Source organism: Phasianus colchicus, chromosome 2 (genome assembly GCF_987193195.1).
Source record: "Phasianus colchicus chromosome 2, bPhaCol1.hap1.1, whole genome shotgun sequence".
NCBI classification, from domain to species: domain Eukaryota; kingdom Metazoa; phylum Chordata; class Aves; order Galliformes; family Phasianidae; genus Phasianus; species Phasianus colchicus.
This window is the reverse complement of record NC_143437.1, coordinates 57,081,062-57,094,716: the sequence shown is the minus strand read 5'-3', so window position 1 is coordinate 57,094,716 and position 13,655 is coordinate 57,081,062. Positions and strand designations below refer to the sequence as shown.

The window sequence follows — 13,655 nt, the reverse complement described above, 5'->3', positions numbered from 1 at the left end:
ATTCTTTACGGAGAGAGTGGTGAGGTACTGGAACAGGCTGCCCAGGGAGGTTGTGGATGCCCCGTCCCTGGAGGTGTTCAAAGCCAGATTGGATGGGGCCCTGGGCAGTCTGGTCTAGCATTAGGTGGAATGGTGGTGGCCCTGCATGTGGCAGGGGGGTTGGAGATTCATGATCCTTGAGGTCCCTTCCAACCCTGGCAATTCTGTGATTCTGTGATTCTGTGACTATGGACATGGAGCTCTGCTTGATGGATAGGGTACTTGGGCTCAGCTGAGCCTGCAATGCAAGAGGATTGTGGCTCATTGGTGGGCTTACTGTACTACAGGTATGTTTAAGCACCCATGTGTTTAATAGCACTTACAGAAGCAATTCTAGTAAAAAGCAGCAGTTTTATGACAGTTAAATCATTGTCGAATTTATTTTTTGAATCTTGCTGCCAACCAACTGCAACTTACTCACTCACCAACATCTGCTGCTTTCATCTTCAGAATAAAAATCCAAGCCCTGCAAGTCTAATCACATAACAGTTCCAACTCAAATAACTCTTTATATTAGTCTAAGGTTTGCTCTTTTCCACACCAAAAATTACCATGTAAAAACAAATCTGAAACATCAAACTTAAAGATGTGAAAGGATCAAGGCTCTACATAACATGAAACATGTAGGCACAGAGGAACTATTCAATTTTTGCCTCCCTCGATCTCTCCTTCTTCATGTGGTTCAGCTTTGTGCTTCAAAGGCATTCAAGTTGCTTTAAAATCTTCCCAAGCAGCACTGACATGGAGGCCTATGGTGTAGCCCATTTGTACTTTTTAATTGGAAGTTGAATTATAAAGCCATCTGTGAACACTCAGTTCTGCAGCAGGCTTAGTACAGAACTAGAGTGTGTGGTTTTCATGGCAAGGCACTTCAGCTGAAGGGAACCTAAAGAGTCCAGCTCACCAGCCACGGACAGGATACTCATGCATCTCAGGAGATACTAATAATTACAATCCATTTATCCTAACAATCCAGATCACCTGTAGTAAATCTCAGAATACATGCATACCACCAAGTCCCAGATCATTCTCTGTGGGAATCACTAAATACTACAAATCTAAACACTACAATGCCCAAGGATGTATACATAGCTTATACACAACAAGCATGCATGGAAAGGGAAGACTAGGGGCAGGAGAGATCTTCCTTTTGATTAAAAAAATATAAATAAATAGGAGAATGCAGAAACACAATGGTGTCTCACTGACCACAACTAATAGCAGATAAGTGAAGAAACAGAAGGGTTGAAGAGAACCTCTGCAGCTGAATTTTTGGATGCTGCTAGAACAAAGGCACAGTGAAAACAAAAACCATTCACCACCTCTTGGAGCTGGAGTTACATACTGCATCCCGCAGACATCTGGGTGGTTGAAATCCCCTATCAGGATGAGAGCTGGCAAGCACAATACTTCTTGTAGCTGAAAAAGCAAGAAGGCCTCATTAGCAGGCTCCCCTTGATCAGGCAGCCTATAGTAGAACCTGACCATCAGTTGAATTGGCATATGCCATAGAAACATGAGAATTGAGACTTGCTCAGAATTGAGAATTGCTCAGGTTGGAGAAGACCTTAAAGACCATCAAGTCCAACCACAACTTAACCATACTACCATAACTAATAACCCACTGCTAAATCATGTTCCTAAGCACCACATCCAAACAGTTTTTAAAACACATGTAGGGATGGTGACTCAACCACCTCCCTGGGGAGTCTATTCCAGTGCCGAACAACTCTTTCTGTGAAGTTTTTCCTGATATCCAACCTAAACCTACCCCGGTGCAACTTAAGGTCATTTGCCTCTTCCTGTCACCTGTCACCAGTGAGAAGAGACTAACCCCGCTCTCGCTGTAAGCACCTTTCAGATATTGGAAGAGAGCAATAAGGTCTCCCCTCAGCCTCCTTTTCCCCAAACTAAACAGCCCCAGTTCCTTCAGTTGCTTTTAGTATGGCATGTTCTCCAAGGCCTTCACAAGCCTTGTTGCCCTTCTTTGGACCTGCTCCAGCACTTCAATGTCCTTTCTTTATTGAGGTGCCCAAAATTGAACACAGAACTCAAGGTGAGACCTCACCAATGCTGAGTACAGGGGCAGGATGACTTCCCTAGTCCTGCTCACCACAGCATTCCTGATACAAGCCAGGATGCCATTGGCCTTCTTGGCCACCTGGGCACACTGCTGGCTCATATTCAGCTGATCGTCCATCCTACTATATTGCATACTTTGATATGCTGGAAATATAAAGACCTCTTATCATTTCTGGTAACTGTTGCAACCCATTAAGTGATCTACTTTTTTAAAAAATCACCTCTAAGAAAATTTTGAAGGTGAAAGATTCTTTGTTCCTACCATGATAACCTGCAGTATTTTTTTCCAGTTTCATTAATCCTTCTTTCAAGTCCCCTCTACGCAGTCACGTCAGTTAAAAAGAGGGAAAAGCAAGTAGGAATTTATTACCAAAAACCTCCTAGGTGCATTTGGAAGATCTTGCAAATCCCACAGATCTAGTGAGTCCTCCTGTAAACTTGATTATGAAGGGGAAAAAAAGCATATTTTAAACATCAAGGGCAACAGTGCAATACTGCTCCTATGTTTTTAAATTTTGAATAACAAGCGTTAGTAAATCGAGAGACAACTTGAACATGCACAATGTAGTATTATACACACAACCAAGCAATTATCAAATTTTCTGCAGTCTCCCTCAGGTGGTTAAAGAGGGAATACAGCCTTTTTCTAACATCAATTTCTGCTGACTTCACCAGAGAAGTTACAAACTGTTCAATATCTTACTAAATAAATATTCTCTGTAAAAGTGACACGAGGTGGAGGAGGTCTGCTGCTACTGTGGCAGTTCCATATCAGCTACCCATAATGCAGGTAATAGAAGAAAACAAATAAATTAATTTCACAGACCTAAACGAGAAATGGAAAAAAAATACAAACCAAAATTCAAAACGCAGAAAGCTTTACAGAATGCCAATAGCTCTCACTATTTGCTTCTACGGTGTTATCCAACTTCCTCAATACATTACTGCTATGAAATCCCACTGACTGGAAACAAGTGCTAGTTTAAATATTTAAAAGGATACTCTGGGTCCACATCAAGCTAGAATATGAAGTAAGACAATTCAGGAAAATGCCTGCAGTGTTAGTATTGTTTTCAGTCAAAACACGCAAGCAGAACAGACAGGAGATGTGCTGTTTCTGCAGGTCTTTCTGGCTGTATGCCCCAAAAATTGTTTAGAAGAGAACAAGTTTCACTGATGGCAGAAGCTTGCAAAGCCACAGTGAGATTCTCACTTCTCAGATCTGCCTGAGAAGCACTTGATATGGTAAATCCTTATTTTTAACACAAAGTGTATGGAAAATAAATAACCTTACTACTACTACTACAGTCTTTAAAGCTTTTTTTAAATTTATTTAAAAAGTTTGTCAAACAAGATGAATATTTACAAAATGTTTAGTATTTCAACTCTATTACCAAAATCTGCTGACCACAGTACACAGATAAAGAAAGTAGAATATACAAATCTAAAATATAATATATCAAGAAAATTTAGGTGACCTGGTAAAAATTACAGCATTTCCCAAATGGAAAGGTAAAACATCAAACAGCATAGCTTTAACTGAGCACACACACTTCCAGTAAATACAGTAGAGACAGCCTCTGGAAAATCTACACCAGTCTAGTAATTGATGCTAGATCAAAGCCCCCACTCACATCTTGAATGTAAACTGTACATATGAAATTTACAGTTATTTTCAAAAAGCTCATTCTCAATCTCCAGAAAGATGTTCTAATGCAACACAATTGATGCAATCCTTTTGTCTAGCAGATTTCCCACACAGCAGTTTAATTTACCTGCCCACATGATGATAAAAAATTCTTCTGTTGGACAAAAAGAATACAAATTTCTAATACGCAGAAGTCAAATGCAAGAAAAGTTGTTTTTTTTTTTTTCCTTTTTAAACCAGACTATATATACACTGAGTGTCCTTTCATTTCACAGAGACAGAAGGAAGGAAAAATCCAGATGACTTAAATCAGGGTAGGGAGCAGGAATGCTGTAAACTCTTCAGAAGTCCATGTACTTGCTTGCAGAAAAACTTTAATCAGTGCTTTCAAAGAAAGGCAACATATACCTCATTTAATGTCTGATATAAATAGTCAAGAAGATTGGCATGCATACAATTAGCTTCACTGTGCAAAAGAAAATGAAGCACAGATCAGTCTGTAGTTCTCTTTCCTTTTATACAGCATACCAGATTTCAGTTCAGATGATGTTCCACCTTGAAGCCTGCCTTCACATCAAGACCAGCGTAACACTTCATTTCACTGTGTTACTGGCAGAGCAACATTAACAGGCACTTGGCTAGGCTGTTGTGCTGGTGACCCATTACTGAGAGGTTGCTGTGAAACACCCGCTGGCTCCATTTTGCTGATGTGAGTTATGAAACGTAACCGAAGTTTCAAAGCTGGTCTTAAATTACAAATTATTTTCTCAACCTGTAAAATAGAACAATAAAAAATAATAAATTAAGACAGAAACACATTTGGTAAATCAGGAGTATCTGGACACATTACACCAATACGACCATTACAGATGCACAATGAAAAAAGTCCACAGTATTCATGTTAACTTTCTATTTGTCTTGTAAAGTTATGGATCTCTTGTGATAACTACCCTTAATCCTGCCCCTGACCCCTGCCTAGGTCTAACAGTACTATAACAAAGCTCTGCAGAATGATTAACACAATTTATATTTCTAAAAAGTTCATCTTGATCATGTTATAAAATTAATTAGGTGATTATTATTATTATTTTTTTCAAACCAACTTTGGACACATTCTCGCTTTTCTCACAAGTCAAGCTACATTAAGTGAAACAGAAACTAAGGAAAAAGTTGAAAGATATGACTTGAAATATATTATCAAATATTCAAAATTTTATACACCTTTGCCCTAGTGGCTGCTTTAATAATAGTACTTCAAGAACCTTCAAGCTGCATCTTAAGCTTCACAGTACAGAAAATAACCCAGAGATCTGACATACTAAGCCTACTGCAGCTAAAGACTGTAACTGCATAAAAGTGCACCAACTCCCCAGTTTGCATACAGAGTGACTAGTCCAAAATTAAGCTTTTTGTTTTACTGAATGAAAATCATTCAAAAAAAGATTAATTTTCTATAAGGGAAGATAACTGATTTACTTACTTGGTCTTTCACACTGTCACCTGTGAACATATATTTCATATGATACAGGAAATCACATATAGGATCCATGTAGTTCAGATGCGAGCTGTATTGATCAGCATTCAGGAGCATTTCATAAAATGCCACTCCAATCTGTCTCCAAAGACACAAAAGGGTCAGACTCTGCTTTTTAATATAATTGCAATTCAAAAATAATAGACATTGTATCAAGTGATCCAAGAGCTACACTTTACCTCTATCATGCATCGTGTCCTCTCCTGCTGGAACCGCTGTAGAAAAGGACCAACAAGGTGGTAAACATAAAGCAACTGGAACTCTGTTTTCACTATGGGTATCAACACTTCCGTGAGGAACCTGTAATATTTCAAAGGTACTTATTACTTCAACCAGACTTATTTCCTTCTCTTGTCCAAAATTCAACTAAAGCAGCAGATTATCTCTGATGAATCTGGGCCTTCGTTTTAGAAATTATTATGATGTTTTGAAAATATCAGCTGTTTCAGTGAAGCTCTAGAACATTTCTAGGCATTATTAATCAACTAAAATGAGAAGAAAACGAGGAGAAAAGCAATCCCACCTAAGCTTAGTAGAACACTATGTACAGTGGAAAAGCTGTCCTCTGAAGTTTTAACATTACCTTTAAATCAGTTGTCATGACTAATTGACAATTCATTATACCATCTTCACTTTTGCCCAGTATATTAAAACTTGGTATTAGCAAATGATAGCTGTTAGTCTTACCATTAACACAGCACTGTGGAAAGTCAAATCAGTATTATTTTTTTTTTAATGCAATGGTACTTTTCACTTGCCTTAATGACTAAGTGAGCCACTATTGTGTCTTTCAGCCAGCAAAGCTTCTCACTGAGCAGCTACAGGGTACTTTCCAGAATTAAAGGCACACTGATCATAGCTGACACCTTATAACTATACTACAATCAGCATTTTTAGGAAAAGTTTAAACAAAACAAGTTTGAACAAAAACAAGCACAAAATTAATAACAAAATTTTAAAAGGCAGTTGTGAAAGACAGTCACACTCTAGATGAGAGCTCTGAAACTTACAGATAATAAGAGCCATGTTGAGGGAAAAAGGGAGCTGAAAAGGGACTTGTGATCTATTGAGTGGATTTTGGTGCAACTCCCTACATACTTGCTGGTACAAATACTACAGGTATAGCTTTGCTATATACAACATACATATAAAATTGAAGACAAATCATCAAATATCATTACACATACTTGGGAATGAGAGAAAGCTGTCCAATGCTAGAATGATGCCAAACAGCATGCGCCAAAGCCAGAGTGTAGCTACAACTCATTTCAGAGTAAGACTGATGACATGCTGTGAAGTCAAACAGCTGGAAAGGGTAACCAACCCACTCTGTCTCTGAAGTCAAGCTGGGACTATTGATAACATTCACAATGTGATCATGGAGAACAATCCAGTATGGCTCCTGGAAAAACAAAGAGTCTGAATTCCTTCTGAAAAGAACATTTAAGATAACAGCAGAGAAAGGATGAGAAACATTATATTTCTAAGATGTTTTCAACTAGATGGTAGTTTATATACCTGTTTGATGAACCTGAAAATTAAGATGCATAATATAAAACAAACACATCCATTTCCATGGATGTGGTACACTCAAGGGCATGACGTTATCATGACATATTTCATTAATTTAATTATTTAGAGAGCTATTGTAGAAGACATCAAAAGGAACAGAGTAGATGTTGAAAGCCTTAGTGGAAAGAGAACAAAAATTTTCTGAGTACAAGCACAAACAGACCAAAAATCCAACACGAAAACAAAAAGAATGGTACAAATGCCAGAGGATATAAACAAAGCAGTCCAGAGAAATCAGAGGATCAAAAGTAATGAGGACAAAATCCATGCTGGTATTTTTTTTTTCCAAAGAAAGAAACCACTTTGAAAGAGGAAGTCACAAGGACAACTCTTGCACATGCAAACAACAAGTAAGAAGGAAAATAAGTTATTCAGACTTTCCTGGTCATTACATTCAGAAGATCAAAACGTCTACCAAAACATGATCACTAACACTGCATGCACTTGTTTTTACAGCCTTAGGTATATTTACATAGTTAAAGAATATTTCTCAAGAAGTTGAGAGAATGATATAAAGACATACAGATAAAGGATATGTAAGTGTTAAGACAGTTAGATTTGCATCAGAAGCCTTATAGAAAATTTTGAGTTTGTAGTTCCAGCTCATAATTAATATTATACATGGAATCTAACATTTTCAATAGGAGGAATTAACTCATTTTCACCCTAGCCTGAAAACAAAACAGAAAAGCAGAATGCTTTATCACTTCTTCCATGCTGCAGAAGTAGAAAAAGATGTTTTTCTAGCATGCAAGTAGCCTTCAGAATGGCTCTCTGAGGAATCTGTAGATGTTGCCTTTACACTGCAAACTGAAAAAAGTTTTGGAATGTACTCTAGAAAGTCAATGTTTTTGTAGAAGAAGATATCTTATTTTAAAATACAACATATTGACTCACTGGTAAGGCTGTGATAATTAGTCCAATAGCATTCATCCAAGCTGTGATATTCTCTCTTGGCACCAGGGGCTGACTACAGATAAGAAAAAAAAGAAAATCTGAGCTCTGAAATACACAACTGCAATTTGTGCTTTCCATGTGCCTACAAGAAGGTTTATTTATACACAGAATATTTCTCAAGAAGTTTACACAACTACACAAACACATATAGCTTTCAGGAGACACAACAGTCAGCGTAAGTACCACTATGACATTGCTTGAAAAATTTTAATCCAACATGATTTTATTTTAGAAGCATATTTTTCTCAAAGGGTGTAATCACACTATGACTGCTACCAGACAAGCTCAAGTGCATAACAGCTGCTTGTCCCTTTATTTACTCGTCCCCTCCACATGCCACAAAGCTAACAATAATATATTACTAAGCTGAATAAAGCTAAAAACAAAATCATTTCAGTTTGTCCCTACTGATCAAATATGACATTTGAGTCATCTTTGCAAGAATACTACGCCCTTCTTTTCACTTCAGTTCAGCAAGGAATCAATAAATAGAACTACGGGTCAAATTTAAGGCATCCTGAGCACATTGACCTTGCAACTCTGTTTCTGTTTCAAAGTATCTCTAATTTAACACAGAGGATTCAGAGTACTACAAATGGTTTCTGCCTCTTTCTCTGCATATTAACTGATGGAATTTCTCCTTTCGCTCAGCTGAAAGGACAAGACTTTTTCCAGCCGTATGACACTGAACCAAATGGAAAACTCTCCAAAAACCACTTAAATGCAAATAGTGAAAGTTTTAATTAATTTAAATGTTACAAAACCTTAAGAAAACGAATACTGCAAACTACCTTAGCAATCTTCAATTATATATTATAAACTGCAGAAAACATTTTCAGAGAGCCAACGTACCTCTTCAGCACAACGTTCAGTAGCGCATTGCCCACATCTGTTCCTGGAACTGCCAGTGCCATGAGCTCAACACAGGTAACATGAAGAGCATGGGCAGCTGGGTTAGGAAACTCATTGAATCTCCAGTCACAATTTGGAAATGGACCAGGTGATTTGCCTGCCATAGGTAACAGTGATTAAGGAAAAAAAGCTCCCCAACAAGGACTAGTGTACACAGCACACTGCTTAACACTGTATATATATGCCACAGAGACAAAACTGAACTGAAAGAAACCACTAAGAATGTGTAAAATAGACACCAGCTAAAAAATAAGACATATGGACATGAGCATGAATATAAGCCACTTGAAGCATTGCATAAATATAGTTATAAATACAGATGTGTATAACACATACGTGTAGACTCACACACAGAAGGTCATGCAGAGGATAAATTTCCACGATGAAGCGATGAAAGAAAAAACATCAACCATCTCATTCAGAACTTCCTTCCAAGACAAGATGAAATTAACAAGAATTTTCTGTTCTGCTGAAACCTTTAATTTGCTTCAGCAAAAGATCTCCTTGAATTCTACAGCAATGGTTTATGCAAAGTGAGCACCTGCTCAGTCTCTGAAAATACTTTCACAAGGAAGAATAGTTCATTAGAGCTAAATACTGAAAAGATCTAACACTGTTGACATTTGCATAAGAGCAGAGTTTTATATAATTTTGATTTTCTTTATATAGATCTAATACACATTCCAAATTACACATTAGAAAAAGGCCATTTGGGAAGATGAGCGAAAATATAAAATGTAGAAAATTGCCCAAATCCCATGAAGCTAATCCTAAGAGAGAAGGTATCCAGAGAGACTCCACTAGTGCTACTCTCTAGAACACAGAGGTGCATAGGTTCAGCACAATATTTTAAGTCAGCTGTAGTCAAAAATGTAAAAAATAAAAAGCAACAATTAAGAACATTAAGGTTGGTGTTAAAGGTATTATTGTGTCCTAAAAACACACTCAGCAGTTGTTAACATAATGTATATTGACCCTCACCTATATGCTGTTAGCTATACACTATTTTTTTTTTCCCATAATACTGGTAATGGCGCTAGAAAAAAGTAATATTATGTTCTAAATTTATTTTCATCATGTTTTATGTCAAACTTACTTTGCGTGGCAATTAAGATTCACTTAAGAACGCATAAATATCAGCATTTTTATCCAGAAACAATGGAGTAAGTAGTGAAATGTTTGCAAAGCTGTACTGTACTTCATTTTCACCATATGTTCCAAGATGTTTTTGCTAGGAGAGCACAGTCAGGTAAAATAATAAAGAAATAAAGAAATACATTACAACTTTGATCTCATCTTCTAAACAATTTCTGTAATTGGAAGGAATAGCTCTGTACTGTTTAAAGAGAGGTCAGTTATCCTTTATCATTATGGGATTTTTAAATAATCTCCAGTCAGTTTTGTATCTGCCTAATTGGTTTACTGCTTTGACATTCTTCACACCTCTAGAAACAAACTCAAAATAGGCTAATAAATGAAACTGAACATTTTGATAAAACAAAGCTAAAAGACTAGTTGGTACAGCTTAGTGCACACTGAGAAGGATATTGTCTACTAGTCTTCCAATGAGTTTGCAATAGTAAGTGTCATCAGGAACCCACGGATTATCTTCTCTGGCATTCATAGCACATTTGAGATAAGTATCACTTAGACACCAGCCCAGTGGGCGATTATCTTTGAGAGAGCCAATGATGGCATGAACCAGCTTCCTCTTGAGGTTTGTGCGCTCTCTCAGATGTCTCTCATAATAGTGAAGAGTGTTGTACAAGTAAGTCACCGGACGGTCTGCCAAGAAGAAAACAAGAAAGTGAACAGAAGTTATCTCTTAACATCATTATTACACTTCCAATGGCACGAATGAAATTCGAACCAAGAACTGGACAAGATTAAATTGCACATACTTAAAAAAGCACGTATGGAACAGATTCACATTCTCTGTGTCATTATACAGCACTTTGTCTTGCATTTATGCTTGAAAGTGTGGAGACAGGCAGAAATCCGGCAAAGTCAGTATCATCACATGAACTATTAGTAATCTATCCATAAGTAAATCCTCTAAACCATCTCTACATTTGAAAGCTATTAAATAGTAAGACTCTAGGCATGAAGTCACAGTAAACAAAGAACATCCTAAGATGTCTGGCCATAACATTATAGTGTCATCTATAAGAACATATATATTGCAGAAGTGTAGTAAAAAAAGAGTTAAAAAAAAACAACAGGATAAATGATTTTGTCTTAAACAATGTTAGGTGCAAAAACTGTTTTCTGTTGTCTGAGTCTTAGTATCTGACAGACTGTTAAGACACAACTCCAAGTATTCACTACTACGAGGGGTGAAAGGGAAAGGTGTGAAGCAAGCATAGTCTTACAAAAGCTACCTGAATAAGATCGCTGTTTGTAGGCTGAAATACACTAATCACATATTATACTTCTTTGTGGAAATGGACACACAGTTCATAGAATATTAATGGATTAAACATAACTGTGTTAGCAGATCATTATGAATGATGGAGATGAAGGACAAGGGCATCACCACAGTAGGAATAAAAGCCTGCATTCACAGGTAACTTACCATGGAATTTGTATAAACCTCCCAGATGATCCAGTAAAGTTTCTAGTGACTTAGACACTGGAAGCAGTTCCAGAAATCTATGGATTACAATGTCAAACACTGGCAGAAATCGCAGGCATACATTTCCAAAATAAATTGGAAGATACTGGGGCTGGATCTGAACTGGGGGATTGACTTGCTCTGCCAAGCCTTCAAAATACAATTTTTCAGGATATTTCTGGAGGGAAAGAAACCAAACAAGCTTGAAAGCTATTTCTTTAAAAGCACTGGATTAAATATTCAGCACCCCCATTGCTTTAAAAGACACTTCATAACCCTCATTATCATTCATAACTCCAATAAGAGGTTAGCAACGCAAAGCTTATTGAAGAAAAATGATCTTTCTAGTGAAATCACACAGTGGTTATGACCAGAAGATACATATTGAGGAAAAAAAAAAAAAATCAAAAACCCAGAAGTTTCTCCATCACTCAAAGGGGCATAAGGGAACAATAAGTAAGCTGAGGCAAAGCTAAAAGCAACTAGTTCCTATGTGTCCCTTGTCAAATGTTATAAGAGGAAATTTAAAGGAAATTAATACTACTGAAAGCTTCTGCATGTACTAAATCAGAGCACTAGAAATAATATACATGTAACTATTCCCTGGGAAAGAACTGGAATGTACTCAAATACCAGATGAGTACAGCTGAAGCATCTGCACAGTATTTACCTGTGACTGAAATTTCCACATGCCAGACTGAGTCTAGTAGTTTTACAGCTATGTCTGAGCACTTCCCAGATTCATATAATTTGGTCTTCAACTACTTATTGACTTTTAGAAAGTTAAGACACTGCACTGCCGGTGCAGAATCAAATGGGGACCAAAAAGCTCCTGGATCAGAACTGTATCTACTTAGTTGCATGGGAGTTTAGTTGTACCTATTTTCATCCAGCATTTCTGTATCCTTTGACAGAACGCTTCAACACACATCACTTTTTAGCCAGCAGAAGCTGTTTGTTTACAACAGCAGTATGTTTACAAAAACATTAAAATCTCAGCAATTCTCATCCCTGATGTGTCTGGACATTGTATTTTTCCTCACACAGGAGATGGAAGACTTTAATAATTAGGAGAAAAATGTAGATTTAACTGTTGTATTAGTCATAAAAGAACAGAAGGAAATATACCTTTTCTCTGGTGCACAAGAACTCTATCCTAAATGAATCTCAGTAAAAACAAAGTTTTAAAATGATTGAATTTAGATGGACAAGGGTTTCTAATAAGCCCTTCAGATGCTTTCCTCCTTGAATATTACTGCACTATAATTTGAACACAATTACATAAACACAGCATTGCATTTTTATATTAGCCCAAACAAATTACTACTGAAGTAGTTCTAAGAATCTACAGAACTGTCTTGTAATTTTCAAGAAAAAAAAAAAAAGACTTTCTAGCTGATCCGAACTCTACAGGAAGTATAAAAATACAATGGTTTTATTAGCTTTGATACCTTGTGATAACTCATATGCTTAGTATGCCAGTCATTCTGCAGCCAATGCTCTGGAGAATTTTCCTTCACAAAATCACTCACTCTGTTTCTGAAATCATTAGGCTTGAGTAAGAGTAATTGAATAATGAAGTAACAGACTTGAGCTTCATTTCCTTCATGACTACGCATAGCCTTCAAACAAAAAAAATCAGAAAACATGGAATTATAGAGTTGATGCTGCTGTCTGCTTAAGAACCACTAGACATTAGGAAGCCAGTATAGCTGAACATTACATAGATCTGCGCACAAATTCACACCGAAAATATAGTCTCTCAACTGTATTTTTCGAGTGAAGACAGAACACAGGTAGGCTCCATCATCACTGGAGAAAAGTAATTATCACATTTTCTATTCTGCAGAGAGAAAATCTCAAAAAATTCCTGGTGAAAGTATATTACCCGAGAATTCTATTTCTCTTTTGTCTCTCCATTCTCTTCTTGCAAATAGCTTCATTATCATTAATCAGCTAAGACTGCTTCAAACTTTCAGCCACTCTATCATGTTCTCACTTGAGCCTGAAGTCCCCGTTAAAACTCAAACAGCTTTATAATTTAAAAATCTCATCTTAGTACAATTATAATTACTGAAAGAAAATTTATTTCCCTCTGGCTAAGTTCTGCTTTTCTTTAATTTACAAGATAACCTGAAAAGACAGAACACCATTTTTTCCTCTATTTTTTTCTGATGAATCAGGCTGAGTTCCAAGCAAAAAGACAATAACTAACAGGTACAGAGCTTTCCATTTGTTTCCAAACAATGGCATACTACACTCCTGTCTTTTCCAAATGCAGAAGTAATTGCACAGCT

General features: G+C 36.9%; 1 protein-coding gene across 3 annotated transcripts in view; it reads right to left on the bottom strand.

Moving 5' to 3' along the window:
- Positions 1-3,431: 3,431 nt before the first annotated feature.
- MED23 (mediator complex subunit 23) overlaps positions 3,432-13,655 on the bottom strand; it is a 33,691-nt gene continuing 23,467 nt past the window's right edge. For all 3 annotated transcript variants that reach the window (XM_031610551.2, XM_031610558.2, XM_090135793.1), the window contains 9 exons: positions 12,810-12,980; positions 11,320-11,536; positions 10,293-10,529; positions 8,685-8,850; positions 7,773-7,845; positions 6,491-6,705; positions 5,483-5,603; positions 5,250-5,381; positions 3,432-4,541 (listed from right to left, as the gene is read on the bottom strand). In XM_031610551.2, coding sequence (XP_031466411.1) covers positions 4,368-4,541; positions 5,250-5,381; positions 5,483-5,603; positions 6,491-6,705; positions 7,773-7,845; positions 8,685-8,850; positions 10,293-10,529; positions 11,320-11,536; positions 12,810-12,980 — 1,506 coding nt within the window. In that variant the 3' untranslated portion in view covers positions 3,432-4,367. The remainder of the gene's footprint in view (positions 4,542-5,249; positions 5,382-5,482; positions 5,604-6,490; positions 6,706-7,772; positions 7,846-8,684; positions 8,851-10,292; positions 10,530-11,319; positions 11,537-12,809; positions 12,981-13,655) is intronic.